The sequence below is a fragment of the Phacochoerus africanus genome, chromosome 14 (assembly GCF_016906955.1).
Source record: "Phacochoerus africanus isolate WHEZ1 chromosome 14, ROS_Pafr_v1, whole genome shotgun sequence".
Lineage (NCBI taxonomy): Eukaryota > Metazoa > Chordata > Mammalia > Artiodactyla > Suidae > Phacochoerus > Phacochoerus africanus.
In genome coordinates, this window is record NC_062557.1 from 45,524,638 (window position 1) to 45,552,346 (window position 27,709).

Sequence of the window (27,709 nt, forward strand, 5' to 3'; positions counted from 1 at the left end):
AGCATGACAAAGCAGCGATCAAATTTTGGCCTATTTCCAAGTTGTATTTCTTGTTTTTTGTTTTGAAACTCCACTCCATGTTTTTTTTTTTTCCCCCCCAGCAGTCTGAGTTCTTTGCCTGTTTTGCATAATGCAGTCCCACTGCCTAACTACCAGGGTACTGACAGGGTTCTAAGAAAGAATTCTCAAGTAACAGAAATCCAAGGTTTTATGTCATATTTTTTGTTTTTTTGTTTTTTTTTTCTCTTTTTGCCTTTTTTTTGGTTGTTGTTGTTGTTGCTATTTCTTGGGTCACTCCTGCGGCATATGGAGGTTCCCAGGCTAGGGGTCGAATCAGAGCTACAGCTGCTGGCCTTCGCCAGAGCCACAGCAACGCCGGATCCTCAACCTGCTGAGCAAGGCCAGGGATCGAAACTGCAATCTCATGGTACCCAGTTGGATTCGTTCCCGCTGTGCCACAATAGGAACTCCAGATTTTTTTTTTAAGTCCTTGGGCAAATCTTTATTTTTGTAACTTTTTTTTTTTGGTCTTTTTGCCTTTTCTAGGGCCACTCCCACAACATATGGAGGTTCCCAGGGTAGGGGTATAATCAGAGCTGCAGCTGCTGGCCTACACCACAGCCACAGAAACTCGGGATCCGAACCACATCTGCAACCTACGCCACAACTCATGGCAATGCCAGATCCTTAACCCACTGAGCAAGGCCAGGTATCGAACCTGCAACCTCATGGTTCCTAGTTGGATTAGTTAACCACTGAGCCACAATGGGAACTCCTGTAACTGTTTTAATGCACATTACAGAGCCTCCTTACTAATGCACAATGAAATCCAGGAGGAATACTGTTGCCAGTGCTTAGGCTCCAACACTTAGAAAAGCAGTTGACTTTTGTAAAATAGTAAAGGATGATGATGGAGCAGGAAGAGGAGGATGAGACAGCAAAAGACAAAATTCAAAGGACAATTTAAGAAAGAGAAAAAAAATAAATAGCAGGTGTGGTTAATCAACTCATGGTTTCTAACTGACCCAATGTACCTTGTTTCCTACTGTTTTCCCCCTTACTGAATTGCATCACCAATACAGACAAAAAATTTATTCCATGGTTCCTTGCAAGTTTAACTTATTGACCCTTCCTCCCTTCTTTCCTTTCTCCCTCCCTCCCTTTCTTTCTTTCACTGCACCTACAGCATATAGAAGTTCCCAGGCTGAGGGCTGAATCCTAGCTGCAGCCACCAGTCTACACCAAAGCCACAGCGACACTAGATCCTAGCCGAATCTACAACCTATACCAATGGTGGATCCTTAACCCACCAAGTGAGGCCAGGATGGAACCCACATCCTCATGGATATTGGTCAGGTTCTTAATTGGCTGATCCACAACAGCAACTCCCTACTGAGCTTTCTTGATGCCTGATTTAACGTTTAATAATTTATCAAATTCACTAAATTTAGATATGAAGAATCAATAACCCACAGCACCTTCTTTCCTATTTTCCAGATAGTATGCATAAGAAATCAGAGGGCTAAGGACAAAGAGATCACACAGCAGTATTTTGTAATACTCTAGTGTCCAAAGTGAAGCAATGAGAATTCCAAACATTTTAGTTAGGATTTGGAAAAAGAGAAATATAGTCAAATCAGAATGATCCAAGAGTAGATTTAAATTTTATATGTGTTTAAACATGTTGAAGGGAAAACCACTAAATCATCACATATTTGCTCCAGTGTAGGCACAGACACTGGAGTACAATCCCACACCTGCTACTTAGTTAGGTACTGGTTGAGCTAGGTCCTAAAACTACTCCAGTGGCAACTCGGGACACAAGAAAACATGAGGAACCAAAAAAAAAGAAAAAAAAAGACTTTAACTGTCAAAGGCAAATATTTTGCATACTGATTGGAAGGAAAGCTGCAATCCTGAGGACAGCTTTTATTTTCTCGCATGGCAAGAGATAGCTAGTGAGGCAGTAGGTAAGTCTTGCACACTTCCTTAGTCATCATGGGACCCTACACATAAGAGAGGTCTTACCTTTTATATAGCTAAGCACAGGGAACTACAGTTTCTAAATGGAAGGTGGCTGAAGGCATTCTTTTTTTTTTTTTTGGCGGGGGGGGGGGGGGGGGGCAGTGGTCCATGTCTATGGCATTTGGAAGTTCCTGGGCCAGGGACTGAACCTGAGCCACAACAATGACAATGTCGGTTCTTTAACCTGCTGCACCTACCAGGGAACTCCCTGAAGGTATTCTTAAAATTGTAGTTTCTTTTTGGTGGGGGCTACAGAATTGATTAGCTTATTTGTATTTACAATAAATACTGAAACATGGACAAATCTGTGTTTTCTGTTTGCTCTTACTTGTATATTTCCTTTCCTCTCATCTATCAGGGTAAAGTATATATATTCCATTTCTATTCTTACATGCTTATCTTAACATTGTAGTAAGTATATTTAATGCAGCAAATCAGTATTTCTACTCTGTAAATGGTTTTTTTTTAAATGAGGCTCCCCTGAGGTGGGCACAGGAATGTGCCTTGAAAGCTAATATAACTTAAAACACCAGTTTTTGTTTTTGTGGCTGCACCTGCAGCAGTGGCAATGCCAGGTCATTTAACCCACTGTGCTGGGCCGGGGATAGAACCCATGGTTCCACAGTGAGCTGAGCAGCTGCAGTTGGGTACTTAACCCACGTGCCATAGTGGGAACTCTGTTTTTGTTTTGGCTGCACTAGGGGCATTCGGAAGTTTCCGGGCCAGGGAATGAACCCATGCTGCAGTTGTGACCTGGGCAACAGCTTGGCAACATTGAATCCTTAACCCGCTGTGCCACAGGGAAACACTTCCTAAACACCAGTTTTGAAACATTAATAAATTTAAAAATCCTGCACATAAATATGTCTTATTTTAAAAATACGGGTTTAATCTCAGCCGTACTCTAAAAACTAGAATACCTGGATCTATGAAAGGAAAACAACAGAATGAGGACTCATGACAAAATGCTGATACACTGCAATGTCCTTTTAGCAACTTAAGACCAAAAACCAAGAGATAATGTTGGGAGTTCCCACTGTGGCTCAGTGGTGATGAACCCAACTAGTATCCATGAGGACGTGGGTTCAATCCCTGGTCTTGCTCAGTTAATTAAGGATCTGGAGTTGCCGTGAGCTGTGGTGTAGATGAGAGATGTGGCTCGGATCCCATGTTGCTGTAGCGTAAGTCCGTCAGCTGCAGCTCTGATTTGACCCCTAGCCTGGGAACTTACATATGCTGTGGGTACGGCCCTAAAAAAAACCAAAAACGGAGTTCCTGTGGTGGCTCAATGGTTAACGAATCTGACTGGGAACCATGAGGTTGCGGGTTCGATCCCTGGCCTTGCTCAGTGGGTTAAGGATCTGGCGTTGCTGTGAGCTGGTGTAGGTTGCAGACGCAGCTTGGATCCCACACTGCTGTGGCTCTGGTATAGGCCGGCAGCTACAGCTCCGATTTGACCCCTAGCCTGGGAACCTCCATATGCCGTGGGTGAGGCCCTAGAAAAGGCAAAAAGGCAAAAAGACAAAAAACAAAAAAAACCCAACAACAAAAAACCCAAAAACAAACAAAAAAAGATGTCAGAATCAGGAAAAAAAAAACAAAAACCAAACAAACAAACAAAAACAAACCAGGGAAGCAGCTGAATGACAAAGTATCTGAACTTCAGCTTAAGAAAAAGGGCGTACGTAACCAGACAACAAGCTCTGCAAGTAAAGAGTGGGAAGGTAATACGACAGTAGAAGAAATGGCTATTAGTAAGGATGTTGGCATTGTGGGTGATTTTTTTTTTCTCTTTTTGCAAACTTATTTTTAATGACTGTTATACTGTGTTTGCAATTTTTAAAAAGGAGCCGGTGGTGGTGCTGGGGGGGTAGTACAGGAAAACACACCGTGGGAACACAGTCAGGCACACAGATGTTTTGCGTAAGCTGCATTTCGGAGGCATCTGCCTCTGTACATGACTTGAAAAAGTAAAGCTGTCGTCAACAAGTTCTCTGAAGTGATGGGTGGGGCCTGAGAGAAAGTGAGCTGTGAAGAAACCAACAATTAGAACCCTTAGGGCGGAGAAACACGAAGTTTCTTAGATTCAGTTCCTCATTTATGATCCACCTCTCTGCCCAAAATGCTTTGCCACCAGCCATGCCTGCTACTTAAACAAGGAGGACTCAAGCTGTCGGTGTGTGTCTACTCTAGTGGCTGAGGCTCTTTGTCAGCAGCACCACTCGGCTCTTTGCAGTGAGAGCCTAGCTATTTCTGTGGTAGAAGAGATAGGGCACAACCTACCATATAAAAATCTGAGTGGGAAGCAAGATGCCTTACTCCTCCCTTCTTGCTCCAATTCCAAATAAAAATGCTTATCATGAACAGAAAAATTCATGTAAAAGCAAAGATATTTGTTCTACAGCCTTGCTTTGGCATATGTTAAACTTTATTTCTGTTTAATGAGATGAATATTCCTAGGTCTACATTTTTTGCTTTTTTGGTGCAAGGCAGTGAAGGGAGAGTAGGTTCACACTGCTTTATATAGTGCTCAGTCTAACACCATGTACAGAGTATTTAATAAATGTGATCTGAAAATGACTATAGAAATGATGCTGTAGACTCAAGAACACTTAAGAGGATAATAAACTATGGAAGTCATTCACTGGAAAACTTCTCTGGAGTTTGTGTGTACATAGGGTGTGTGAACCCCTATGTCTGCAATATACACCAGGGAGAGGCTGCCTTGTTCTTTTTGCAGCCTTCAATCATGCCTGACGCCCAGTGGGGAACTTCTATGTGCAGAAGCACTTTTAATTTACTAGAAAGTTCTTACAAAGTTCTATCTGGTGTTCGGTCTTGAACTTCTCTTTTCTGAGAAGTTGGGCATGTCGTATGGGTTACTGTCCTACATCTGCCTTCTGGGTGAGCTGGCTACAAAAGATTTTAGAAACTTCTTGCTCAGGCATAGTAGCCTATTCTAGGTCCTACGTAAATTCCCTTTAATGTTAAATGACAACAGAGCTGATAATCTGTAGGTTTACATACATTTGTTTGGATAAAACTACCCAAGCTGCTAATGCAATCTTAGGATATGGTAAAAGAGTAAGAGGGAGGGTTGCAGTAAATATGGGGAGAGGATAAGACGGAATCAAACCTTTCTACAACTTTTTCTTAGGTTTTATTTTGTTAACCCTCAGAGATTTGGAGATCAAATTTGCCTTAACCTATCTGCCAGCTGACAGCCAATCATCCTGCCTAAGCCAGGGAACCGTACAGGCAATTCTTCCTCCCGTCACTTTGTTATCACACATGTCTATATCACTTCCTGCCAGGCACCAAGCTTCCAGCATAAAGGAAGAACAGCTGAGGAGAATGCTTTTACACAAAGGACTTCCCTCCTTCCTAATCCCCTACTCAACGGATATGACAGTACATGATGATATAGTCAGGGCTCAAGAAAGACAGTGCAGCTAAGTCCTGAAACTACCATTTTTAAAGCAGTCATAAAGAAAGCAAGGTTAGTTGTCAGAATATGACAACAATTAAAGAGAAAAAAAAAAAAAGAATGACGCACCTGAAGCCAACATCAATCAAAAGAAGGAAAGTAAATTTTACAATTACAATTTTAGAATAGGACATCTGTGAAGAACTGCTGAGTTGGTAATGCTAAATCTCCTTGGCGCTCAGTTAAATTATAAAGACTATCTATGAGAAGACAGTTCTTGAAAATCAGTAGTTGTATAAAACACTGCTGCTGGAGAACTTAAAAAGAATTTATATTAAAGATGAACCACAGGCTATCCAGAGTTAAAGACTGGAGATAAATCTGGGGAATATACCTAAGTCGTAGTAAAGCTGCCATGTTATTAATAAGCAACTAACTTTGCTTATTTCTCTTCTATAAGTGTGATCATAACATTACAAGATGCTAGAGTGGAATAATACGATCAAAGGTTATGATGAGGTGGCTGTATCAAACCTTTCTACAGACTTTGGTTCTCAGATTAGGTCAATTTTCACTGATTTGGTGAGGCAGCAGGTGCACACCTGGCTAGGATTCAACCGCTCAGTGTTTTCTAATCCCACTTTACCTGTGGCTGGGTTGGGTGCCTTTGAGTCAGTTTTAGCACTTTAGGCAGATTCTCTATTTACAAAAGAGGAGGTTAGTATCTCACCTGCTGCAGCAAAACCTGTAAAAGGTAGAGAGGAAAAGCATAGAATTGACAGATGACCTAAAGCTCCTGCTCTGTCACCAACGAATTACATAATATGGCAGGAGACAATCCGATCTCAATTTCCTCATACGACATTATAAACTCTTGTGTTTTTTTGGTTGTTGTTTGTTTTGTTTTTCTTTTTAGGGCCATACCTGTGGCATATGGAAGTTCCTGGGCTAGCGGTCCAGTCAGAGCTGCAGCTGCCAGGCTATACCACAGCCATAGCAATGCCAGATCCAAGCCGCATCTTTGACCTACACTGCAGCTTGTGGCAACACCAGATCCTTAACCTACTGACGAGGCCAAGGATTGAACCTGCATCCTCACAGATACTAGGTCAGGTTCTTAACCTACTGAGCCACAGGAGGAACTCACTATAAACTCTTAAAACTTGTGATTTTAGTTAGATTACCACTTAGAACCTTAAAAGCATTCCATTAGTCCAAGATGAGATTACCATATTTCTACAGTATTGAAAAATCAAAGATAGCAACTACATTTTTCACAGCAGAATAGATAATGCTCAAAGAATGCCCTGAAAAGTTGTATCACAATAGGCTGGATGCCTCTGAAAATGTGATATTAAATCCTATAGGTTTCCATCAGTAACTAAACGGTTCATTTATTCACTGGATTCCTGCTTCCACCGGAAAAATTTTCTGCAAATGGAAATCCCACCCCAGAGTTGATCAATTAGAAAAGAAAGGGAAGGAGTTCCCGTCGTGGTGCAGTGGTTAACGAATCCGACTAGGAACCATGAGGTGGCGGGTTCGGTCCCTGCCCTTGCTCAGTGGGTTAACGATCCGGTGTTGCCGTGAGCTGTGGTGTAGGTTGCAGAGGCGGCTCGGATCCCGCGTTGCTGTGGCTCTGGCGTAGGCCGGTGGCTACAGCTCCGATTCAACCCCTAGCCTGGGAACCTCCATATGCCGTGGGAGCGGCCCAAGAAATAGCAACAACAACAACAACAACAAAAAGACAAAAAAAAAAAAGGAAAAGAAAGGGAAGTTTCCACTGTGGTGTAGTGGGTTAAGAATCCAACTGCAGTGGCAAGGGTTGCTGCTGAGGCACAGGTTTAAGGATCTGATGTTGCTGTAGCTGTGGTGTAGGTCACAGCTGTGACTCGGCTTCAATCCCTGGTCCAGGAACTTCCATATGACTTGTGTGGCCATTAAAGAAAAGAAAAAAAAAAAGAAGAAAAGGATGGAAAGGCTGCTTGGATGTTTTACACTCATTAAAAGAGGGTAAAAGCTGGTTGCCTAAGCTAAAGGGTGGTGTACTGGAATCACCTGTACTGGCTGTGTTACTGGCTCACTTAGCCCTCTAGAAAGTCACTTTACTTCTACCTGAGTTTCTCCATCTGTAAAACAGGATTAGATATATCTGCCCAGGCTCACATGGTTAGGGACAAAATATCCTTTCTTTTTAGTTGGCAAAGTTTGTCCAAGTTTTCTAAAAAGCAGCAAATACCAGAGTTACATAGATACAAGTTATTATTCTAAAGTACATGAAGCTTAGGTTTTATCTTTTAAATTTTGAATAAATGCTAACTTTTGGTCAATGAAACAGAAAAAGACCCCCCCCCCCCCTCCACCTCCCCAGTGCAGCTGAAACCCAAACCACTGCAGAGACAATGATGGATCCTTAACCCACTGTGCCACAGCAGGAACTCCTCCTTGCCTCTTTCCAAGTGATTCACCTTAGCTTTTATTTTTTATTTATTTATTTTTAGGGCCATGCCCATGGCATATGGAAATTCTCAGGCTAGGGGTTGAATCAGAGCTGCAGCTGCCAGCCTATACCATAGCCACAGCCTATCCCACAGCGATGTGGGATCCAAGCTACGTCTGTGACCTACACTACAGGGTTAAGAAATGCCGGATCCTTAACCCACCTAGCGGGGCCAAGGATCAAAACTGCATCCTCATGGATACTAGTAGGGTTCATTATCACTGAGCCACAAAGGGAACTCCCACCTTGGCTTTTAAAACAATGTTTTGGTTTAGTGCACAAAACTTTTTACCTAAGGAAGCTGAGCAGCTGGAAAAAGCATCTCTACCTATACGCAGAACTAGAATAGTGTCCCTATTTCTTTAAATATAATTGTAACACTAGTAATAAAGACTAGCTAAGGTCATTCTACTGTCTCTTTCCATATTAGCCAAGTCCACACCTCGCTATATTTAGACAAGGCATGCATACCCAACTAAAGATAGAAGACTCAGTCCTAGGCTTAGGATCACAGCAGTGGGGTTATTACCTCAGCTGAGGGGGAAAGACACTAACAACTGTATTGAAGTATCCCCTGGCAACCAATAAAACCAATACTCAATTTCATTTCATTCTGAACAGATGTATAATCTCTAGTATGCATAGAACAATCTCTACCACACTCCAGCACATTTATGACTAAAGCAAAGTAGTGAATAAATTTTTTTTTTTTTTGGTCTTCTTCTAGGGCCACTCCCGCGGCATATGGAGGTTCTCAGGCTAGGGGTCGAATTGGAGCTGTAGCCACTGGCCTACGCCACAGCCACAGCAACGCAGGATCCGAGCCGTGTCTGAGACCCATGCCACAGCTCACGGAAATGCCAGATCCTCAACCCACTGAGCAAGGCCAGGGATTGAACCCGAAACCTCATGGTTCCCAGTCAGATTCGTTAACCACTGAGCCACGATGGGAACTCCAAGTGAATAAATTTTAAGTGACTCACTTGCCAGGTTTATCTGCCATGCCTTAGCCAGAGACAACGAGCTGCCTAGGTCAACAGGGTAAAATGCTCATTGGTTTGGTGTCTTGGGAACTGGAAGAAATAGGTTTTCAACTCGGGAACCATTAATATAACAAAAATACCAGGGTCTGACTGATACAGTCCTCCGACAATGTCTGACAGCCTCCTGGACCCATCATCTAGCAAAGGAAGAACCAAATGAGGACAAAACTGACTTATGTATTATTATTTTTTTGGTCACACTGGTGGCATGTGGAAGTTCCCAGGCCAGGGAGCGAACCAGTGCACAGAAGCAAACTGAACTGCTGCAGTGACAATGCGGGAACCTTAACCCGCTGAGCTACATGGGAAACTCCTTGATTTAAATATTTTTTAAAAAACCTTATGGAACATGGATTTTATAATAAAGATTAGGTTTAACTGAGTCAGGGACATGGTAATGCAGTTAATGGAGGAACCTGCTTGGTGGACATATTTCCTAATGGGCCCCTACATCTGGAATCAAAAGAAAGAGTCTGAGGAAAATACCTTAAAGAAAAAGACAACTGGTCTCAAGAGAAAGCTAAGAGAATTCCAGTAACAATCAGATGTTTTAAGTACCTCCCAACTATAACAGAAAAAATTTTAAATACATTTAAATAATTCAGTAAACATACTTCTGAAACATATGTATAATAAATAGAAATCTTTTTATCTTCATTCAAAGGAAATTGCACATTGCAATTACGAACATTTCCACTCCAAGAAAGATAAGCAGATGTTGGATGTTTTCCCAATGTTTTTTAAGTGTCAGCAAAGAGGCTTAAATTTTTTCATTTTTTAATGGTTAATGCTAAAAAGGTGCCTTTTTTTTTTTTTCCCCTTCTGTTTAGGGTCAAACCTGCGGCATATGGAAGTTCCTAAGCTGGGGTCAAATCGGAGCTGCATCTGCCAGCCACAGCCACAGCCACACCGGATCCGAGCTGCATCTGGGACTTACACTGCAGCTCATGGCAATGCTGTATCTTTAACTCCCTGAGCAAGGCCAGGGATTGCACCCGTATCCTCATGGATATTAGTTGGGTTCACTGAGCCACAACGGGAACTCCCCAAAAGGCGACATTCTGAATGTTGTTTTTTCTCCTCAAATATATTTTAACATTTCTACAGTGATACATTTAAAGAATAGTCAGTAAAGAGAAAACTGAACACACAGTTTATATACACTACACTTGCATATTCATTTTCTAATATTCTAAACAAAAGCAACGTAAGTAGATTTTTTTTTTTGTCTTTTTAGCTATTTCTTGGGCTGCTCCCGTGGCATATGGAGGTTCCCAGGCTAGGGGTTGAATCGGAGCTGTAGCCACCGGCCTACGCCACAGCCATAGCAACGCGGGATCCTAGCCTCATGTGCAACCTACACCATAGCTCACGGCAATGCCGGATCGTTAACCCACTGAGCAAGGGCAGGGATTGAACCCGCAACCTCATGGTTCCTAGTCGGATTCGTTAACCACTGCGCCACGACGGGAACTCCAGATAAATATTTTAAATAAGATGAACTATGAAAAACTCCATTCTCTGTTTCCGCTTCATTAAAACTCTCCTTAATGAAAAATAACTACATGTAAATACTCTCAACTGACACTGAAAAACTGAAATAATCCTCCTGGAGGAAAAAATTCTAAAATTGAAATAAATAGTTTTTTTTCTTTTGTACAGGGTGTTTAATTTCTAAGAGAGATAAACTGGTCTTAGTTTTCTCATGGCTTTATATGCAAAACCCAGATTCTTTTGCAGGAGCAAAGATGCACTGGATTAAAGCCTAAAAAATAAATCATATAAGATTGCAAGAAAGCAAAAATGGCACATAAAATTTGATTGCACACACTTCTAAAAATGCATAACTATACACTGTAGGCTGTAGAAATTGTTCTAGCGAAGAGTGAGTTGGAGAATTCTTGACCCTTAGTGCACAACCCAGTTCAAGAGCACACTCATTCCATTAAATAGCTACGCCCAAGGCAGTGGTCTCCAAACCTCTCAAGAAAGCTCTTTACAATTAATTTAATAAGTAACCAGATTAAATTGTATTTAGAAATTCTCCTGATTCTTCTCATAACTTTTACTTAAAACTTTAAGTCATTTTTGCCTTCCTGGATATAGTTCAAAGCACCAGAAATACTTTACCCCAATATTGCTTCTCTTTTCACTCACTCCATAGGTTTTGACTATTTGCTGAGAAGCCCAAACATTCAGGCTTTACACTAATATTCCAAGATTACCTTAAGCAAATTCCATTCTTGGAATATCTACTCCAAGATTATGAGAGAGAGAGAGCTGAAAAGGCTGCATAGTCCTTCTTAATAGAAATGGTAACTCAACGGAGTTCCCGTCATGGCGCAGTGGTTAACGAATCCGACTAGGAACCATGAGGTTGAGGGTTCGGTCCCTGCCCTTGCTCAGTGGGTTAACGATCCGGCGTTGCCATGAGCTGTGGTGTAGGTTGCAGACGCAGCTCGGATCCCGCGTTGCTGTGGCTCTGGTGTAGGCCGGTGGCTATAGCTCCGATTGGACCCCTAGCTTGGGAATCTCCATATGCCGTGGGAGCAGCCCAAGAAATAGCAAAAAGACAAAAAAAAAGAAAAAAAGAAATGGTAACTCTAAATCTTTTACTGTGGGGAAATCACAAATGATTGTTTAGAAATGGATAAATAGGGAGTTCCCGTCGTGGCACAGTGGTTAACGAATCCGACTAGGAACCATGAGGTTGCGGGTTTGGTCCCTGCCCTTGCTCAGTGGGTTAACAATCCGGCGTTGCCCTGAGCCGGATCTCGCCTTGCTGTGGCTCGGGCGTAGGCCGGAGACTACAGCTCCGATTGGACCCCTAGCCTGGGAACCTCCATATGCCACGGGAGTGGCCCAAAGAAATAGCAAAAAGACAAAAAAAAAAAAAAGAAATGGATAAATAGGGAGTTCCTGTCACAGTGTAGCAGAAACAAATCTGACTAGGAACCATAAGGTTTGATCCCCAGCCTCGCTCAGTGGGTTAAGGATCTGGTGTTGCCATGAGCTGTGGTGCAGGCTGGCAGCTGCAGCTCCAATTCTACCCCTAGCCTGGGAACCTCCATATGCTGTGGGTGCGGCCCTAAAAAGCAAAAAACAAAACAAAACAAAAACAACAACACAACAACCCGATAAATGGATCACACTGGTAAGGTCAAACAGCTTGAAAAGATCTTAATTTCTAGGTTAAAATACCTAGTCTATTCCAGGTTCTTAATTTGGGGTTAAGGGAAGGTCATTACATTGAGAATTTGATGAAAATGACTGCCTTTTCCTGCAGAAAAATAAATGTACCAATCATATACGGACCTACCTTTCATATGCTTTCACTGTATTAATGATCTTAGCCTAAAACTCTGGATTAAAAGATCCTTGTAGCTGCCCTAAAAAGACTATGGGCAACTGGGAATTAATAGCTTCCCCCCCTTCCCCACCCCCTATCACCTATTCATCTTGTAAGATAACTCAGCTTTAACAAGAGGCAAACACTGAATGATTACTGATTGATGCTTGGATTTAATTTTGAAGCCAGAGGAAACCCACATGAATAGATAAGGCTTGGGACTTTCTAAGGGTCTTCTATTAATATTTTGGATTCTTGCCAGTCTAAAGCACAAAAAGACAGACTGTCTTACCCACCCCATGATGCTGCCTCCTTCCCTCCTCATTTCTGGAATTCCCTCTACAATAAACATGTTTATATTACAAAGATTCCCAAGCATTTGGTGAAAGTTTACTCACTTGAAGTACCAGATATAACAGAATTTAGGTAAAACAAAGGATTTTGGACAAGATATTGGAATTCATCGAAGTCATATCTGACCAGCAAATTACATTTCACATTTCCTAAACGTGTCAGATACTCTAGGATTTTTTTTTTTTTTTGGTCTTTTTGCCTTTTCTAGGGCTGCTCCTGAGGTATATGGAGGTACACAGGCTAGGGGTTGAATCGGAGCTGTAGCCACCGGCCTACGCCAGAGCCACAGCAACGCGGGATCCGAGCCGAGTCTGCAACCTACACCACAGCTCACGGCAACGCCGGATCGTTAACCCACTGAGCAAGGGCAGGGACCGAACCCGCAACCTCATGGTTCCTAGTCGGATTCGTTAACCACTGTGCCACGACGGGAACTCCTGAACTTATGATTTTATAATCCATGTTACATGGGAGAAGAGATTAGATGCAAAAGTATAACTGTTACTACAAAGACTAATGTTTATATGTTAATGATCCTTATCTATTGCTATTATGTCCACAAATGCAGTGGCATATTATTTAGATAATTAAGTTACACAGTTATGCCAAATGTCTATATTTGTGGCTCAAAAAATTTCAGTTTCCTGACTATTTTCTCTAAAATAGTACCCCCTCTTCCAACTTACTTTCCAACTTTTTGTCCTGCTTTATTCTTTCCTTATAGGTTTATCATCAGCTGATTATTTACAGTAATTTCTTTAAATTCTGGAATATAAGTTCTAAGGTCCTTTGGATCATTCCCAGTGCCTAGAACATTGAAGGTGATCAAGACATGAATGAACAGATATTTACTAAGTGGAGATACAAAATTAATTAGAAGCAAATATATCATAGCACAAAAGCTTGAGATATAAAGACCTGGATTTCAGTCACTGCTCTTGCACATATTAATTATACAACCTGAACAAGTCATTTAATCTCTTTGATCATCAATCTCTTTCCTTTAAAACGATGCTAGCATGTTACTGCAAAACGATATTTGCAAAGGTTATAAGAAAAAACAGAAGTAAATCTTATTGTAATTTTCCAGCAGTTATTCTTGGGGAATTGCCAGAAAATTCTGTAAAACAGATTAACCTTTTTTTTTTTTTTTAAAGATACATTCTTTTATTTTCTTTTTTGCCATTTCGTGGGCTGCTCCTGCGGCATATGGAGGTTCCCAGGCTAGAGGTCCAATCGGAGCTGTAGCCACCGGCCTACGCCAGAGCCACAGCAACGCGGGATCCGAGCTGCGTCTGCAACCTACACCACAGCTCATGGCAACGCCGGATCGTTAACCCACTGAGCAAGGCCAGGGACCAAAGCCGAGACCTCATGGTTCCTAGTCGGATTTGTTAACCACCGAGCCACGAAGGGAACTCCCAGATTAATCTTGAAGCAAGTTATTCTGTCACCTAATCCTTGGTCTTACAGAACTGTAGAGACAGAATGAGGTAGCGAGAAAGCACAGGATCATAAGTGATGACTTGAACTTCACTTACCAGCTGGCTGACCTTGAGAAAAATCTCAACCTCTCTGAGCTTACTTTTCTTACCTACAGAATGAGGGAGTGGAGGGAGTCTCGTTATGGCTCAGCAGGTTAAGAACCTGTCTTGTCTCTGTTAGGATGCCAGTTCGGTGGCATTGGTCACAGATGCAGCTTGGATCCAGTGTTGCCATGGCTGTGCCGTAGGGCTCAGCTGTAGCTCCGATTCAAACCCTAGCCCAGGAACTTCCACATGCTACAGGTGCAGTTGTAAAAAGAAAAAATGAGGCGGCGAAATGTTATCTCAAAAATGTAATTGTTTGGAGAGTACCCTTGTGGTGAAGTAGGTTAAGGACCCAGCATTGTTACTGAAGTGGCCTGGGTTCAATCCCTGACGCAGGAACTTCCACATGCTGCAGGTACAGCCAAAAGGAAAAGTAACTGAATCAAATGTTATGTTCATTGTGAAGGCACTCTTTAAATGTTAACACAGAATATGTAGTTTTAGTTAAATCAATTACTTTTCTTAAAGAAAATCTTAATCTTGTTTGTTCCACCAGCCAAACAGAAGGAAATATTACTCCAGAATGTGCTCACATTGACTACAGTCAGAAGTATACATGCTCCTGATTCTTGCTGAAATTTCTCTAACTTTGGTGAAAGGATGGAACAGAACAGGAAAAAACAGAGGAAGATACAGAACAGAAAGAGAAAACAGAGGTTCAGCAGACACGTGAATAAACAGTGAAGTTCTGATCAACCTCAAGTCTATTTAATTTGATACCCCACGGTCAGGACCCATTTCACAAACGCATGATCTGTTCAGCCATACACCCACTTGAAAGGGCCTTGCACTTGATTCACACTCTGATGTTGCTGTCTTAAAAGTTCTTAATGTGTTTTGAACAAAAAGCCCCACATTTTCATTATTCACTGGGCTCTGCGAATTATGTAGCCAGTCCTGCTTGCAATCCTTCCACTAGAGGACAAGGAAAATAGCTTATAGTCTCCCTGCATGTCTCACTGCTAACTTAAAGGACAATCACTAACAAGAAGACTTTTAATCAGAATGGTAATCACATATTTGCAGTACCTGAATTCTAAAGTTAGCAAAATACTTCGTAAAAGTCATTTAAATTAAAAAGCAGCAGCCCAAATTAGAAATGCAAATATTATTTGCCTTTCCTATTTTTGTGCTCCATCACATTCTAGTAAAAGGCCAAAAGACGATGTTAACAAATGAAATACCTGAATTTAATCTAACTAACATTTCATTCTGATACCCAACAAAAGATTCAAGTGATTTAGTTTTTTTGTTATCTCCTATCTCACAGTACACAGAGCACAGTGATAGTGCCACAGAAATAATCTCTGGAGCGAAATCCCTAACATGATCCAGCTCAATTAAATCACACCCTTTAAATAAGGTTTTCTTTTTTCTTGCTCCTGAGGACTGAGAGACAGCTGGTGGCTTTTCTTTGATTGAAGCTGCAAGGCAGAAGCCGATGAACTGAACACTGCCCAGGCAGCAATTCAGTTTTTGATGACTGCAGGCCGAAAAGATACCTTCTCCCCTTAAAGCCAGACTGACCCCACATTGGTCCATTTTGACTTTTGGACTCCTTATCAGCCACCTTCAGTCTCTGACAGCAGTTGGACTGGCCAGCCCACAGAGGCCCACTCTCCAGTGAACAAAGGCTTGCTATGTAAAACAGATAAGCTGTGAGCAGAGATACCATCTGAAGAGAAGGTGCTGAACTCATCCTCTGTGTTCCAGCAGCATGTCCAGGGCTGCTGCCACTACAAAAAAGTGAAACTTCACCCGAAAACACTTTCTCTGCCTCTGATTTAAACACACACCCCCTTTACTAGGGAAGCTTGGTTTCAGATAGAGGTAGGCAACCAAGACTACTGAACCCAGTGTGCAACCCTAAGCCTAACGTGGCTTGCACTCTCAACACTCCTTTCTCCTTCCTGTCTCTTTTAAGTCTGCCAGAAGCTCCTCTGGGTATTGTTTAGATCTGCCAGTGATGTAAAAAATAAGATTCCTTAAGAACTTTAAGAAGGAGTTCCTGTCATGGTGCAGCGAAAAAGAATCTGACTAGGAACCAGGAGACTGCAGGTTTGATCCCTGGCCTCACTCAGTGAGTTAAGAATCTGGGTTGCCATGAGCTGTGGTGTAGGTCACAGATGCAGCTTGGATCCTGCGTTGCTGTGGCTGTGGTGTAGGCTGGCAGCTGTAGCTCCGATGGGACCCCTAGCTTGGGAACCTCCATATGCCATGGGTGTAACCCTAAAAAGCAAAAAAAAAAAAAAAGAAAAAAAAAGAGCTTTGAGAAATACACACACCCTTCTCCTTTTGCATATATATATATCAAATAACCTTAAAGATGAAAACTTGCGTTTTAAGAATTTTTTTTTTGGCCATGCCCTCAGCACGTGGAAATTCCTGGGTCAGGGATCAAACTCATGCCACAACTGTAACCAAGCCACAGCAGTGACACCACCAGATCCTTAACCTGCTGAACAACCAGGGAACTCCTGTTGCAAGATTTTAAATGGCTTGTTTCTGGGGGTTCCTGTCATGGCACAGTGGAAACAAATCCGACTAGTATCCATGAGGATGCAGGTTTGATCCCTGGCCTCACTTAGTGGGTCAGGGATCCAATGTTGCCGTGAGCTATGGTGTAGGTTACAGACTCTGCTCAGATCCCATGTTGCTGTGGCTGTGGCATAGGGCTGCAGCTGTAGCTCCGATTCAATCCCTAGCCTGGGAAATTCCATATGCCAAGAGTGTGGCCCTAAAAAGCAAAATAAATAAAATGGCTTGTTTCTTAAAACTCTTCATGGAGTTCCTGTCATGGCGCAGTGGTTAATGAATCTGACTAGGAACCATGAGGTTATGGGTTCGATCCCTGGCCTCGCTCAATGGGTTAAGGATCCGGCGTTGCCGCGAGCTGTGATGTAGGTCACAAATGCAGCTCAGATCCCATGTTATGTGGCTGCAGTGTAGGCTGGCGGCTACAGCTCCAATTAGACTCCTAGCCTGGGAAACTCCATCTGCCACGGGTGCAGCCCTAGAAAAGACAAAAAAAAAAAAAAAGGTTTATCTCCAACGTTGATAAATATACCCAATGCTTTCTATAACAAAATGAGGAAATTCTAACTTCGTAAGTATAGTTATAAGCATTAACACACTTGTGATGCTATGTGATCATCTTTTAAATTTTCAGAATCCTTAGTAAGATAGTACTTTGGGAAATCTCAATGATGCTTAACACTTCCTAAACAGAGAACAGTGAAATGTTGTTCCAAGGTGAACTGCTGCAGGACCCTAGGTAAGTCTACTATCTTTTGGATCTAAAATTCTCTAAGTCAAAATGGTGATGGTTTTAGAGTAAAATAAAAACATAGGGAGCAGACCTAAATTCATAAACACAACATATATATTCAACATCATCTCAGGATAACTAGTTTCTTCATCTTATCATCTTTCTGTAAGTTCTACTCATACAGCTTAAAAATTAAAATATTTTCCATCTCTGCTTGGGTATGAAAGTGATTCTTGACAGGAATGACAAAAGACAATTGACTTTTCTGGGTCTCCAACTGGTTCAGATGAATCCAAGGATAACACTGTATCTACCTTGATTTTACTTTTTATTTTAGGAGCACTATGAAAATGAATACCTAAAATTGCTGATGGAAGTATGGACTGCTACAACATTTCTGGTGAAACAAACTGTCAATCTGTATCAAAAACTCTAGAAATTTGTATACCCTTTGGTCTAGCAATCCCAGAATTGAGCTTAAGGATATTTCCTTTAGGGGCTATGTGCAAAGATTTAGACACAAGGATATACATTCAGTGAGGCTTTGTTTATAACTGCAAAAAACTGAACACAATCAAAATATGCAACAATAGGGCAGAATTCAGTTCTATGGAAAACAAATAACTCAGAAAGGATATGAAAGGAACAGCATTTGAGGACAATGGCAGGATGTTCCCAATATGCTAAGTGGAAAAAAAAAAAAGGTTACAAAGCAAAAGATTAGAGGACAATCCCATTTTTAGAAGTATATACATACATAGAAAAAGCCTAGATGGTAATAACAGTAAATATCTTTGGCAGATAAGAATAAGGGTAATGCTTTTTGGGGAGAGGAGGAATGTCTAAATGTTTTCTGGTTTTTCCATAATAAACATGCATTATCTGCAATACTAAAAAATAACCAATGCTTTTTGCTTTGTTGATTTTAAGTGCCAGTAATACCAGTTCCATTAGAAGGAAAAAACAAAAAAACAAAAAAAAACACTCACCTAGGACAAGTTCACTTAAGCTGAGTGGGTGGTAAAGAATGAGTTATTATCAACTTTACTGTGTTACAACGGAAGAAAAGTTTTTAAAGCAAAAGCAAGTCTCCATTTGGAAATTTCCCTCAAACTGATTTGTTAAGACTGCCATAAAGAGCACTGATATTTAGTACTTATTTGTTGATTTTTATTTTATTTGAGGAAGAGACTAGACGTTATCATTTTTTTAAAAGCATAATAAAACATTTTTATAACACTTTTATTTTTTGATAAACAGGGCATATGGCTTTGCTGAGAATTTCTCCAAGTGTCTCAATAAAGCATAGTGGACTACCATGATAACTGAGACTAACCACAGAAGAGTCAAAAAGTGACCAGGCCCCAACTCATCAACAGCCAGGACTAACGTAGGGTCTTAACAGGTGTAATTTCAAGTAGGTAAATAACAAAGTATAATTAAAACAACTGCTTTCAAGCTTTAAGTTAGAGAGATGGATGATAACTAGTCAGTCTACAATCTTCAGTTTTTCTTTAACTCTGAAAAGATTATACTGGGTTTAAATTCACTTAGTTCGAACCACATTAAGTGGAAAAAAATAGTTTCAGTTTGCCCTTTCTCTCAGTGCAGGAGAGCATAATAAGGCACAATCTGTTAAATTTAGTAGTTGCAGTAACTCTTCTTTGAATCAATACTCGTGAGCTATCATTTGGCTTGGTGTAACATGGCACTTATATAGTCCTCGGTCTTTAGTAATTGATGTATAATTATAGGCTTACTTATATATGTGTAAAAGATCCCCCTGTTCACTAGGATGGTTTCCACATGTATTTAAACTAAGGAGCTGTATGTACATCACTTATAGAACGCTAAATAAGATGAGCAGTATACTGACAACCAGGACATTAACCTGGTAACCAAGTCATTAAGAACAAGAAAAAATAGCAATCAGCACACCTTGCCTCTTAGCACTCACTCCACTGAAAATGTTGTAAGTCCTCTGCGCGTGGGAACACACTGCCTACCACCTGGTGCTGATGTAATATCTAGAGTAAAGCACCTGGAGGAAGCACCAAATACAGTTTTGCTTTGGATTACTTGAATGTGTTTTCTTTCCTCTCTCCTTCCTTCTTTCCATACTTCCTTTCTTTTAACAACAAAGCTACTAGCAGATAGTTTAATGATTTCTGTTCTTATGCTGGGGATTTCACATTGCTTTCCCAGTCACTGGCACTGATTCAATAACAGCCTTGTAGAATTGGCAGCCTTCCTAAATAAGCTATGTAAAGTCTGCAAATGCTGGTTATTGTGCTGTGTAGTCAGTGGGTACTCGGAAAAAACTCAACTAAAATTCTACCCTCATGATATATCCAAAATATGCTCATAGCTATTCTCTAAAGAACATCATCAGTCTATTTAAAAGTCTCTCTGGATTCTCTTTCTTACCCAAATGATTAATAGCAGTCATTCACTGAACACTAACCATCAGTAACAGGCCATGACATGTGCCATACTAGCCTTCCTTTTCTCTCACCACTCAAGTACCCTTTACCTCTGCTTATACAGATGAAGACATTTAAGAGGGCCAGAAATAAATGTCAGAGTTTCAGCTCAAATCCTACTATAAAGTCTTTACTAACTGGCTCATTTATAATAACTTTTTGTTCTCTGGATATACCTAAAGCACAAACTATACCATTCATCTGGCAATCAGTATGTGCTAAAGTGTGTTCTTATTTGTCCTTTTATTGGGCTGACTTATATCTTACAATGGACTGAGCATCCTAACTTCAGGAACCATTTCTTCTATCTCCCACCCTTTGCCCAGAATATGACAACTAGGCAAATGATGGAATTTTTACAATCAGGCCAGCATACCACTTTAATTCTAACTCTCCTATACTTTTTTTTCCCCCCTCTTTAGGGCCGTACTTGCGGCACATGGAAACTCCCAGGCTAGGGGTCAATCAGAGCTTCAGCTGCCAGCCTACACCAGAGCTGCAGCAACACCAGATCTGAGCCACATCTGTGAACTACACTGCAGCTTGTGGCAATGTCAGATCCTTAACCCACTGAGCAAGGTCAGGGATCGAACCTGTATCCTCATAGACACTACATGGGGTTCTTAAATCGATGAGCCACAAGAGGAACTCCCACTTTCTCCTATACTTTGGCATATGCCAAAAGAGCAAAAATATTAGCTACCACTTACTGAATGCTTACTATTAGCAGTACTTTATAAATTATTACATTTAATTAAATTAATTACATGTAATTAGTATTAACAGAAACTATAGGCTCTATTTTACTGATAAGGAAACCAAGGCATATGGTGGTTATATGTAATTATGTTCAAGACCACACAGCTCATGTGGTGAAACACTGACTGGAACTCAGGTCTGTTTCATTCCAAATAGATTATCACTCTCAGGCATAAGAACAAGTGACAAGTAAAACAATGAATATTTAACCCAAGGGATCTTTCAAGAATTTTTACATAGAATACTTAAGGAATGGTATGCGTTAAGAATTGAGTGTGTGAGTCTACTGGGGAGGGATGAGCATCACAGGGGTGGGGTTGACAGAATGATCTATACCAAAATTGGCCAAAGGGATGTCCAAAAAGTTCAGTTTCACACACTGTCTGAATGTATTTCACTCACCTCCTAGGGAGAAAAATTTACATTGAGAATTTCCATAGATGTCCCAACTTCTCAAACTAAATTTCCCCACAAAAATAAAGATGATACAATAATACGAATTAAATTTTTTTGGTATTCATGAGAATTGAGTTTCTCTTTAGGAGAAACAAAGTAATTTAAAGGTATCTTGGACAGAGAAGAGTCTCAAAGAAATGACCTCTCTTTTAAAAGCTCTCTGTTATAAGTGATAATTAAAATCAGTGAAGAAAAATAAGAAACACTCTCAATTTATCCCTCATGAAGATCAACTGGCTTTTATTACACAAAATTCAGACAGCAGAGATGAGACACAGATAAGATGCTTATAAACCTGTGGGCCTTTTTTTGTTGAGGTATTGAGGGTTCTTGCTTGTAAACAGGCCTGTCTGGGCATTAACTTTAAGGATACAGACACCAGAGTTCCCGTCGTGGTTCAGCAGCTAACAAATCTGACTATCATCCATGAGTACGCAGGTTGGATCCCTGGCCTCACTCGGTGGGTTAAGGATCCAGCGTTGCCGGGAGCTGTGGTATAAGTTGAAGATGTGGCTCAGATCCTGCATTGCTGTGGCTGTGATATAGGCCGGCAGCTACGGCTCTGATTAGACCCCTAGCCTGGGAACCTGCATATGCCTCGGGTGCATACGCCTAAAAAGAAAAAAAAGAAAAAAGAAAAAAAAAGAAAGAAAGATCTTGATGAAATAAAAATTCACATTAAAAAAAAATATATAGGAGTTCCCATCGTGGTGCAATGGTTAACGAATCCGACTAGGAAGCATGAGGTTGCGGGTTCGGTCCCTGCCCTTGCTCAGTGGGTTAACGATCCGGCATTGCCGTGAGCTGTGGTGTAGGTTGCAGACGCGGCTCGGATCCCGCGATGCTGTGGCTCTGGCGCAGGCCGGCGGCTACAGCTCCTATTCAACCCCTAGCCTGGGAACCTCCATATGCCGAGGGAGCGGCCCAAGAAATAGCAACAACAACAACAACAAAAAAGACAAAAAGACAAAAAAAAATATATACATAGACACCACAGAAGAAAAGCAATATGACGTTCATAATTAAAATTCTCAAGGCTTGAAAAATCCTGTTATGGATCACGATTATTCACATGAATCTGTCAATAAACATTAATACATAGTTAAAAAAGTAACAATAACAAGTTTTTATTGTTCTTTCTTATTAACTATCTCATTTGATATATAGTTACCCAAAATGAGGCAGATATTACTCCCCCAAAGACATAGCAACAATTTTAACCATTTAGCTCATCATCAAAAAGATAATAATTCTGCATCTTCTATATCTGGAAAACTGAATATACATTAAAAAAAAAAAACCACTCTACTACAGGCTAACACTGAGATACCTCTTTATTTGAGAATAAGCCAAGCCTCTGGATTCCGTTGCTTTAACAGACAAAACTAAAGCCAAATCCCTCAGGTTACTGAAAGAAGGGTCACACCCCTCTAAGAGACTAATGCAAAAAACAAAAGTTACTCAAAAATTTGCGCAACCTATAAAAAGGAAGTCGGCCCAAATTTGCCTTTTGGTATGCAGTACTAGCAATCTATTTATAAATCATTTGCTACATCCTTTTCAAATCACAGGAACACCTAAAAAGATCTTGATGTTTTTAGCACATTTCTTCAAGTTAAACCTAATTAAGTTTGTGGCAGCAACATCCTGTATCATTCTAACAATGCAAAGCTAACTAACTGAAAGTAGTCAGCCTACCAATCTTTTTGCTTTCACCTTAGAAATTCAGAAACTTTACGTGATAGCATCTATACCACTGTTCTTTAGCCCCAAGGCAATATTGCATATGGTAATTAAGAAGCCTCACATTTACTGGAGAAAACCTGGAAGAGATATGAGCAAGATGACTGTAGTTCAGCCCCTCTTATTACTCTAAGGTCCAACAGCTCTTGGAGCCAGAGAATGATAACATCCTTCATTGTCTGGCTTTGGGCAGTAGTTTCTCAGTCTCAGTCTAAAGAAATTGCCCAATTTCAGGAGTGATTACAACTGAGCACACAATCCAAAGAATAGTAATTTAGAAAAAAGAATTTACTCAGATTTATCAAAGAACTCTTGACTTGAGTGCATCACAACCTCACTATTCCTGTTCATCTTCATCGTGCAGAGTTGCTCTTCAGTTAACTTATTTTGGTCTTATTTACAACAAGGCCAAAGTTGAAAGATCCGCCCCCCCCCCCCCCCAAGGCAATTACTGCTCTACTAATTTCAAAGCAGCACAAGTGTGGATAAAGCCACACAAAGTCATCACTGCTAATGAAAACACAAATGCACCTTTGACAGTAGAGAATTAACTTCTCCTTCATATTCAAAGATCACAACATCTAGAAGATTGAGTTACACAATGTCAACTTATTTAATCACCCTTTAAAAAATATTCTACCCTTTAAGACTATTATCAGGAGTTCCTGTCATGGTGCAGTGGAAACGAAATCCAACTAGTATCTGTGAGGATGCAAGTTTGATCCCTGGCCTTGCTCAGTGGGTCAGCAATCTGGCATTGCTGTGAGCTGTGGTGTAAGTCGAAGACACGGCTTGGATCCCCTGTTGCTGTGGCTGTGGTGTAGGCTGGCAGGTGTAGTTCCTATTTGGCCCCTAGACTGGGAACTTCCATGTGCCTCAGGTGTGGCCCTAAAAAGCAAGAGAAAAAAAAAAGAAAAAAAAAACACTATATTGCTTATTCAAGGATCAGAAATAACCACAAAAACAGCAGTGATTTAAAATCAAAGAGATATCTTATGGCTTAAAAATCTTATTATTAGTATCTTTACCCACTAAGGAGAGAAAAAAGCCCTTAAATCATAAATGAATGCTTGGCTTCAATTACTGAATTATCAATTATTATAATTATGTTTTGCCCATTTCTGCAGAGGAAAAATCTAGATTTAAAAAGTATTATGGATAATAAATGCACTTATTCAATGAGGACAAGGAAATTCAAAAAATTGAAAGGCAAAACAATTCATAAAATTATAACATTTGGGAGTTCCCGTCGAGGCGCAGTGGTTAACGAATCCGACTAGGAACCATGAGGTTGCGGGTTCGGTCCCTGCCCTTGCTCAGTGGGTTAACGATCCGGCGTTGCCGTGAGCTGTGGTGTAGGTTGCAGACGCGGCTCGGATCCCGCGTTGCTGTGGCTCTGGCGTAAGCCAGTGGCTACAGCTCCTATTCAACCCCTAGCCTGGGAACCTCCATATGCCGCGGGAGCGGCCCAAGAAATAGCAAAAAGACAAAAAAAAAAATTATAACATTTGGAGTAGGACTTCTTGGTTCCAGGCTTTTTTTTTTTTTCTTTTTATGGCCACACCTGTAGCATATGGAAGGTCCCAGGCCAGGGACTGAATCCGTGCTGCAGCTGCAACACGCCAGAGCTTCGACCTACACCACAGCTTTGGCAATGTGGGATCCTCACTGCAATGGGCGTGTATCGAACCAGAGCGTCCCACTCGACCTGGATTGCTGCAGTCAGATTCTCAACCCCTGCAATAGAGCCATTACTCGCAGTTCCAGGCTTTTTTGCTTGTTTTTTTGTTTTTTGTCTTTTTAGAGCCGCACCCACAGCATATGGGATTCCCAGGCTAGGGGTCCAATCGGAGCCGCGACCACCAGCCTACACCACAGCCATAGCAACGCAGGATCCCAGCGACCCACTGGGCAAGGCCAGGGATGGAACCTGTGTCTCCATGGATGCTAGCCAGGTTCGTTAACCACTGAGCCATGATGGTAACTCCTCCAGGGTTTTATTTTTATTTTTTATTTTTATTTTTTTGTCTTTGCTATTTCTTGGGCCGCTCCCGCGGCATATGGAGGTTCCCAGGCTAGGGGTTGAATAGGAGCCGTAGCCGCCCGCCTACGCCAGAGCCACAGCAACGCGGGATCCGAGCCGCGTCTGCAACCTACACCACAGCTCACGGCAACGCCGGATCGTTAACCCACTGAGCAAGGGCAGGGACCGAACCCGCAACCTCATGCTTCCTAGTCGGATTCGTTAACCACTGCGCCACGACAGGAACTCCCCTCCAGGGTTTTAAAGTAGAGAATTTTTGGAGTTCCTGCTGTAGCACAGTAGGTTAACTATCTAACTCTAGCAGCTCAAGAAGGTTGCAGAGGCGTGAGTTGCATCCCTTGCCAGCCGCTGTGGGTTAAAGGATCTGGTGTTGCAGCAGCTGTGGAATAGGTGGCAGCTGTGGCTCAGATTCAGTCCCTTGCCCAGGAGCTTCCATATGCTGTGCGTGCAGCCCTTAAAAAAAAAGTGTACAGGAATTCCCATTGTGGTGCAGCGGAAACTAATCCGACTAGGAACCATGAGGTTGCGGGTTTGATCCCTGGCCTCGCTCAGTGGGTTAAGGATCCGGTGTTGCCATGAGCTGTGGTGTACATCACAGACAAGGCTCGGATCCTGTGTTGCTGTGGCTGTGGTGTAGGCTGGCAGCTATAGCTTTGATTTGACCCCTAGCCTGGGAACCACCATATGCCCTGGGTGCAGCCCTAAAAAAAAAAAAAAAAAATGTTTCTGCTTTTTAGATTTTCTGCTAAAGAACTGTTTTAGAGCTAGAAAAAGATGAAAGTCCACACCTAAATCATTCAACAAAACAGACATAGGCTGGACAAAGCACCAAAGATTCAGCAAATAACTGAATGAGAAAATCGAGAAAATCTTAAAGTATTAGTAAACCAATTCCAACAATATGTTTACAAATAATGCAAACAGTGTAAAAGGACAATTCACCTTTTGCAACTCCAATATGTCACTTCATTACCAGACCAGGAGGAAACAGTATCAGTTCAACAGACATCCAAAGAGCATTCAATAAAATTCCAATAACTATATCTAATTTTAAAACATCTGCAAGTTAGGAATAGTAGAAAAATGCCTTCAACTTGATAAATGATCTATGCTAGAACCTACAGCACACAATACATCTATTTAGAAAATGCAAGAAGCATTCCTTTCACAATGGAAAATACGGTAAGGCCACTAATAGCATTGCTACTCTTTAACATTACACTAAAGCCCTAGCCAAAACAACAGAAAGTTACACTCAGAGAAAACTCATTTATAGATGATATAATCACCACCCAGAAAAATCAAGAAAATCAACTAAAATATCTGTTAGATATTAGGACCAAGAGTTCAGCAAGGTGGCCTGATACTATAAAGAGCAGTTTTACTACACACCCACAGTAACTAGAAAACATCATGGGGAAGGAAGAGCTCATTCACAAGGGCAACAAAAATTTTATAAAACACCCATTAATATACCTAATAAGAAATGTGTAATTACTATACAAGGAAAGGTGTAAAATTTAAATGAAGGACATTTTAAAAACAGTGAATAAATACATACACATACCACATTCCTCACTGGAAAGGCTCATTTTGTAAAGCTGTTAATTCTCTCCAAAACTAGTTCAACACAATTTCAAACAAAATCTTAAGAGGATTTTTAAAAGTAGAAATTGACAAGCTGTTTCTAAGACTTAAAATATAATAGGTAAGAGTAGCTAAGATATTAAAAAAACAAACACTGAAGTAATAAGCCTTGTGATCCAAGACATCAAAACGTCTACTAAATCTATATTAAGTAAAACACTGTGGTATTGGTGTATGAAAAAAAAAATGTCAGCAGGACTTAAAATACATATAGCATTTCAAATAAGTAAACTGTTGGAATAAATGACCATCCATTTGAAAAAAAAGATAAAGTTTGAGCTCTACTTCACAGAAAAAATACAGGCATACCTCATTTTACTGGGCTTCAATCAACTGCACTTTGCAGATACTGCATTTTTTTTAAACCAATTTAAAGTCTGTGGCAACCATGAAGTTAACAAGTCTGCTGGTTGCATTTTTTCAACATTTGCTCACTTTGCGTCCCTGTGTCATATTTTGGTAATTCTTGAAATATTTCAAACCTTCCACCACCAAAAAGATCAAGACTTGCTGACGGCTCAGATGATGGTTAGCATTTTTTAGCAATAAAGAATTATTTTTGGCCATGCCCAGAGCACATGGAAGTTCTCAGGCCAGGGAATGAACCTGAGCCACAGCAGCAACCAGAGTTGCTGCACTGACAATGCCGGATCCTCAACCTGCTGCACCACAAGGGAACATTTTTTAAAAAGACATAATGCTACTGTACACTTGATAGACTATAGTGTAAATATAACTTTTCTAGGCACTGGGAAACCAAAAAATTCCTGTGACTTACTTTATTATTATATTCACTTTATCATAGTAATCTGGAACTGAATCCACATTATCTCCAAGTATATTTGTATGATAAATTCCAGTTTTAAAGAGTGAAATGTTTTTAAAGTGTAAACATATTAGAAAAAAATACAAAAGAGTACTTTTACAATCCTGGGAGTGGATGGGAAGGGTTTTTAAAAGCCAGATCGAAGGCTGAAATCCTAAGAGAAAATACAGATTTTACTACATAAAAATTAAAAACT

The 27,709-nt window shown here is 40.9% G+C and overlaps 1 protein-coding gene across 8 annotated transcripts in view; it reads right to left on the reverse strand.

Annotated features, from left to right (window-relative positions):
- SSH2 (slingshot protein phosphatase 2) overlaps nt 1-27,709 on the reverse strand; it is a 270,234-nt gene that overhangs the window by 84,062 nt on the left and 158,463 nt on the right. The window contains exon 1 of one of the 8 annotated variants that reach the window (XM_047756767.1): nt 3,915-4,053. The exons of the other annotated variants lie outside the window; for them this stretch is intronic. Coding sequence (XP_047612723.1) covers nt 3,915-3,970 — 56 coding nt within the window. The 5' untranslated portion in view covers nt 3,971-4,053. Of the gene's footprint in view, nt 1-3,914; nt 4,054-27,709 lie in introns of those variants that run through there. 8 annotated transcript variants of the gene reach the window in all.